Genomic DNA, 6,806 nt, shown 5'->3' with positions numbered 1-6,806 from the left:
GTAATAAAAACAAATTTTATTCGCAATACCAATAAATTTTATTCCTTTAATTGATCATTTTCATTTAAAACAAAGTCAAACGAACACCAAAAAATACTTTTATTTCAACATTTTTCACGTGAAAAATTGTATGAATCAAACTCAATAAATTGACAATTTCCAAGAAAACATTTTCCAAGCAATTTAATTTCCTGGAATTTGTTTTCTTTCCATTCAAATTTCATCTTTGCAATCAAACAAACCCTTAGTTCTTATGAAAAAGTCATACTACTATTGTAGCATCTTCATTGCTTTCTGGGAGTGATTCAAAATTGGTGTTTCACATGCTTGAACAAATCTCAGTTTTGAACTGAATAGCTTGATAAAATTTTTCACCAGTTCCTCCATTCAGTGGGCACTTCATATGCATTAATCATCATCATCATCATGCTTGATCAAGGAGCAAGTACTACAGCACGTGGTACTTGGTTCTTTTGGAAATGAAGATATTGTAGAATTCTGTCCAAGTCTCTGAAGATAAATGCTGCCCTGGAATTATTATGGTCCATTGTTTTATTCTTTATGCACGGTCCTTTAGAACAACTCTTTTTCAGAAAGTAAAGATCATGCATGCATGATTTGTAGGGGTAAATATGTCAGCACAATGAACCTTACTGGAATGTTTTGTAAGGTGGAATAGAAAAAATTAAACATTTTTAAAGAATAAAAGAAGTTAAAATCTTAAGTATTGTATTATTGAGTACGTGGTAATATATCAGCACAATGAACCTTACTGGAATGTTTTGTAAGGGACTAGATAAATTTAAACATTATTAAAGAAGAAAGAAGTTAAAATCTTAAGTATTGTATTATTGAGTATGTTGTAATACTACTTACTAAACGTCCACAAATGGTTTTTGAGCTTTCTAGGAAATTATATTAAGAAAATGAGTTTTTCGATATAGAGAAATTCAGTGGTGTTATCTTTATTGTACACAATGAAATTGAAATTAATATAATTTTCAGATTTATTTATTTATTTATTTTTTTGTTTTTGGGGGTCATATCTCAGTCGCTGTCATGACCTTAATTTGTCGAATAAAGTTGGTATTAAGGGGAGAGTTGTTTTCGGTCAAATGTTATCTGATTTGTCAATTATAGTGAACAGGGATCTGCTAGTTCTCTGAGTCAAATAGTTTATTCCAAGCCAAAAATTCAATTGTTGATGAATAATTAAAGTCTTAGACATTTCCAGCGAGAGATGAAATGTTTTTCTTCCACGTATCTATATGATTATTTCTGGTTCAGGATGCACGTTACTTTTTTCAATGTTTTTAATGCAGGAATTGATGGGTAGGCCAATAAGTTTGAAACTCAGTGAAAAGAATGCTGATGCATTTGAAAATGAGATGGAGGAAACAAACGAGGAATCTAAAGAGGCGTAAATTGGTACAAGGTTTTAGCTTTTTCGATGTTGCATTCATGTGTAGATAAAGAGAAAGTATAAAGTAAACCAAGAATGTATTTCCCATCTTGCACATAATCGTTTTGCACATTTCACAGAATATGTTGGCCATTACTTATGTGTTTTGCATACCTTCATGTCTTCTGATCGTTTAGTGTATCTATATTGAGTTTCCATAAACTACTATTGGTTTAATAGCTGCTTTTATGGTCATCAGTAGATGCAGATTATTATTATTTACTTCATGGATACATATTTGATATGGATTATATTGTTTATAATTATCAGATTAACAGTTATTGAAATTCTTTTTTCTTGGCTAACATTTTCAATTTCCACAAGACTTTTATGTTCTTGTGCTTTAATAAATATTAGAATTTTAATCTTTTGCTATCGTCGTGACTCCTCTTTGTAAATGATTTGAATCGCATTGAATCCTATCTTTGTTGGCTCTCTTTGAACTTCAAAAATATAGCTCCCAGATTTTTCCAAATATCTCACATGTAAAGAATGCTTAAGACATAATACATTGATAAGTAAAAACAAGGTCTGCTATTGTGGATATGTATTCTCAATAGTATTTCCTTATTCTCTTGATACATTTCTGTCAGGAATGTATTATTTTGTTCCCGAAACTTTAGTTCTTGTTGGAACATATGTACTTGTATTAGTTGCAATGACTTGACACAAATAGACGTATTAGTTCTGACATTCATGTGTGATGTTCATAATAATTGAGACTGCAATCACATTTTTTTGTTTTAGAGCATGTTTGAACCCCATTTTTCCCCAAATGCATTTTGGAATAGTATATTGATGGAGAATGTATGGTTAAAAAATAAGGAAAAGTTTTGAGTTTGCATGTAATATTGTTTTATTGAAGAATGTGGTTGAAAATAAGAGTAGAAAAATGTATTTTGGAAATAATGGGGACCATACAAGGGCTTAATTTCTGTGCGTGCTCCTCTGGACTCTGGTCAATGTGTGGATGCATGTCGGGTTTTGTACCCCACTTGGTTTAAATATCGCTAAATTCTTACCCGTTGTGTGACAAGTGTAAGATGACAGGTACGAGTGACCCTCTTTCTTTTCTTCCGGTCCCCTATCTATATCCGGTCCCTAGATCTAAGCGTGACCAAACCATTTTAGGTGGAAGAGTATTCTTGCATGTTTTGTTCTTAAGATGAACCATCTGTTTCTCTTTAGGTTGAGGAGGTGAGCAAAGATAATTTTGACAGGCTATTAATATTATGTTTGCGAATTTATCGTGATAATCTCAATGGAAATGTCTCTAATTTGAGTGGTCACCAATCTTTTAAATTTAGAAAACATAACGTACGAGCATATGTGGTGATAATTTTGATTTTCCAACCTACAAGGAAGAGATAGATTTTGATTTTTAAGCTAATCATCCCTCACGAATGTTGAGTTCTGGTCCTACAAGACTTTATCAAGATTCCTCTTTGCAAAAGTTACTTCTTTCAACTGAATTACGGATATTTGATTTTGATTTTACTATATTGATATGTGATTGACCCATATTTGAATGTATCCAGACATGCTTTGATTCTATGGTTCAGATATTCTTATGCTTATAGAGTTGGAGATTGATGCTTTTACAGGTAATAAAGATAGAATATATGCTGTTCAGTTCACATCCTGCTAGACTAGATTTCTACCATGCTGACTCTTGAGCCATCATGAAGTGTTGGAAGTATTTCTTATCATCGTTGGTTTAATAATTTTAACCATTAATTCTCAACGCTTATCCTCTACGTTTTGTAGGAAGAATTTGATGGAATTTAACATCGTTAAGGAGAAGAAAATTCAATATACTGTTCATTGTAGTAAAAAATGTATTGCCCCACAAAGAATAGTAGTTCTTTCGTTCATTCCATCTGGCCTCTTGATTCTCCCTTTTTATGTTGTGCCTCCCTGTAAAAAAGATAACATTAGTCAGGATTAGTAGGGTAAAACTCGGAAATCTGAGTCACCAACAAAAAATAAAAATAAAAAATAAATAAAATAAATAAATAAAAAATTTGATAACATGACTTGGCTTGTTAAGGGCATTGAGTGTCTTTAGCTAGCAAGGCACTTGGTATCGGACTTCCACTACCGAAAAACATGACTCAAGGCACGGATTTTTTGCTCGTGAAGATATAATATCTGTTACGTTTGATAATTATAACCATTAATTCTCAATGCTTATCCGTTTTTGTAGGAAGAATTTGATAGAATTTAACATCATTAAATAGAAGAAAATTTTAAGATATTGTTCATTGTAGTATTAAATGTATTGCCCCCACAACGAATGGTAGTTCTCTTTCCTTCGTTTCATCTGGCCTCTGGATTCTCCCTTTTCATATTGTGCCTTCCTGTAAAAAGGATAACATGAGTCAGGATTAGTCGGACAAAGCTCGGATATCTGAGTCAAAAAAAATTAAAAAATAAAATAAAATTGAATGATAACGTGACCTGGTTTGTTAAGGGCATTGAGTATCCTTAGCTAGTAAGGCACCTGGGATCCAGGTTTTCTTGGACTCCCACTGCCGAAAAATATGGCTTAAGGCACGGATTTTCCGTTGATGAAGTCATACTATCCGTTGCTAATAAAATTAACCATTGAAAAATGATCAACCAAAAATCCATTGTTATTTTGAGAGTTGTTGAAAGTAAACAATGGATTTTTCGAAGGTAAAGTGGGAAACTTTTACAAACGAAATTTTCAGATAAAAGTCTTTTCATTACCATTGGAGTTTTCGTTTTGAATACCAACCCAGAAACTTTCAATGCCAGCCAAAAAACAAGAAGGAAAGAGAGAAAATTGTGAAAGTAAAGAAGAAGAGGCTAATAATCTTGAACTTCAACGCAAGGTCAAGTGTCATTTTCACTTCTTTATTGAAAAGACAAAAAATAATAGTGCAAAATAATTTACTTATCTGTAAAGTCGTAGACAATAATAAAGCATTAATAACTCATTTATTTTTTTCCACAAATACTAAAGTGCTGAGAGTGCTTTGATAAAAATTCCAACCTACTTGATCACCTTTAGTCAACATACCATTATTTCCATGAAAGCAATTTAAGAAAAAGAAAAAGAGAAGGCCAAAAGAAAGAGAATTCCAATCAAAGCATTTTCTTGCTGCTTTTTACTCTGCACAACCCCACCCTTCTCTTCTTTTGCAGATTGCATCTTCTTCTCTCATTTGTTGGATGAAATTTTTGGGTGTCAATTTGAGCATTAAGCAATTTGTTTCTAAGTTAACATGGGGTCTATGGGCAACCCCCAGACTTGGGTGCCATATATAAACAGTAAGGATTGTACTCAAGGTTTTTGTAGTTTGTACTGCCCACAGTGGTGCTATCCGATCTTCCCTCCTCCGCCTCCCTCTGATGAGTTCCCCGATGACGACTCGGGACCGAATTTTTCGCCACTCGTTATCGCCATTATTGGAATATTGGCAAGTGCCTTTCTCCTTCTTAGTTATTATGTAATCATCTCCAAGTATTGTGGCAACAGATTTTCATCAAGAAGAAGAGAAAATAGTGAAGCCAACGCAGAATTCGAAGACAATCAAGAGCCTTCAAATCATGAGTTCTGGCATGTCCCAACAAATGGAATTGACGAGGCTGTTATCAAGTCTATTACAATGTTCAAGTACATGAAAGGAGATGGATTAATTGACGGTACAGATTGTTCCGTTTGCCTCAGTGAGTTCGAAGAAAACGAGAGCCTTAGGCTTTTACCAAAATGCAGCCATGCTTTCCATGTACAATGTATAGATACATGGCTTAAATCTCACTCGAACTGCCCTATCTGTCGAGCAAATATCGCTTGTGTCAATGCATCATCTCCTCAATTAGCCCCTTGGATTTCAGAAACTCCTCTTGATCGTAATGAATCTCGACCCCAGAGCCTGGCCGAAGATGAGAATCCAGATGTGGTAGATAACATACAGATAGATATCAGAGAAGATGAAACTTTACAAAGAAAAGAACAGAGTTCTGCTGGGGATTCAGAGCTTAGGAACACTGGAATTCAAAGTAGAAGATCAGCGTCCATGGATAATATTTCTGAACATCATTTTTCAATTGCTGATATATTTCGGAATTGTCCAAGCAAGTTGCAGCTTGCAATCCGTACTGAGGACAGAGTTTTAGGGTTAGCTCACCCTCGTGGAATCACGACCTATTATCCTGGCCATGTTAGCACGTGTATAGCCCAGGGTACAAGGGACAAGATGATACAGAAGAAAGATTATGAAATGGAAGAGTGCCAGTTCTTGAGTGATATTGGAACATCCAAAAGGTCAGTAGAAGAAATGAATAGGTATAGTTTTAGTAGTACAAGTCCTGTTGGCATTAAGAGATCACATTCATGTGGGAGGTTCTTCTTCTCCAAACGTGGAAGAGGAATAATTCCATACTGAAATTTCCAATTTTATTAATTGTTTATTTCATTTGTCCTTCAAATATAAAAGCTTTCTTCTTCTTCCCTTTTTTTTTTTTTTTTTTAATAGAGAAATTCTTTATGTTTATTGGGAGAATATTATTTACTGAATTATAAGTTCATTTTCCATGTTTTGACAACTTTCAAGATGATAAAGTTGGATAGAGGAGTTGAGTGCGAGCGAGTGCATAATTCCATCTTTAGTGCGATTTTTCATTGAATTTATTGAGACATGTACTTGCCCTTTTAACAAACCACCACATAGGTGAGGAATTTATTATTACCAATAGAAATAAGTAAGGTTTTCACCCTGTCCCCGACATTGTTCTCCAACGATGTCCCCTGGGCAAAAAACTTAAAAGGAAACTAGACTTGACTATGGACCCTATAAGGTGTACATTGCCACATGGGCCCTGCGCACACCTACAGGTGCCCTACCTATAGAGGGGAGCCACTTGGCTCCTCTGGTTGTACAGAGCCCATGTGGCCATGGTAAACAAGATTAATCCATGATATGAAGACTCAAATTTCTTGGACCAAATATTAGAGAATACATACCAAACGAAACCAAAATCCTCTTGAACAGAATTCACACCTGAAATCGCTTACATGGGTTGAGTTTGGAGACCTGGTCTTTAATGATAAAAGAAAGTTCGATTCTCCAAAGAATCCATAGTCGGGCCGGGGACGAAGAAGGAGGACACTTTTGACTACTACTCTTAACACGAGTTTACTGTTGTAAAGCCTAAATATTCTTATTATTATAATTTTCATTCAAAAGTCAAATCAAGTTTTCCGTGTTGGGGGTCACATCGTAATTCCTCTGAAGTGGTCGAATAGATCTAAAAGCTCTCCAATGTAATGTAAAAAATTATCACGCAAAGCATTAATAGTTCTCGTTAGGTATGA

The 6,806-nt window shown here is 34.4% G+C and overlaps 2 protein-coding genes across 2 annotated transcripts in view; both read left to right on the top strand.

The window, feature by feature from the left end:
- LOC111398787 (29 kDa ribonucleoprotein A, chloroplastic-like) overlaps nt 1-1,639 on the top strand; it is a 7,460-nt gene extending 5,821 nt beyond the window's left edge. The window contains exon 4 of the mRNA XM_023025880.1: nt 1,323-1,639. Within this exon, the coding sequence (XP_022881648.1) occupies nt 1,323-1,424 (102 nt within the window). The 3' untranslated portion in view covers nt 1,425-1,639. The remainder of the gene's footprint in view (nt 1-1,322) is intronic.
- Nucleotides 1,640-3,936: 2,297 nt separating this feature from the next.
- On the top strand, nt 3,937-5,943 carry LOC111398786 (RING-H2 finger protein ATL51-like). Its single transcript, XM_023025879.1, has one exon. The coding sequence runs from the start codon at nt 4,714-4,716 to the stop codon at nt 5,875-5,877; it is 1,164 nt and encodes a 387-aa protein (XP_022881647.1). The 5' UTR covers nt 3,937-4,713; the 3' UTR covers nt 5,878-5,943.
- Nucleotides 5,944-6,806: the final 863 nt, after the last annotated feature.

Source organism: Olea europaea, chromosome 8, assembly GCF_002742605.1.
Source record: "Olea europaea var. sylvestris chromosome 8, O_europaea_v1, whole genome shotgun sequence".
NCBI classification, from domain to species: domain Eukaryota; kingdom Viridiplantae; phylum Streptophyta; class Magnoliopsida; order Lamiales; family Oleaceae; genus Olea; species Olea europaea.
Note: the sequence above shows the minus strand (reverse complement) of the source record. Positions and strands in the feature narration are given on the sequence as shown.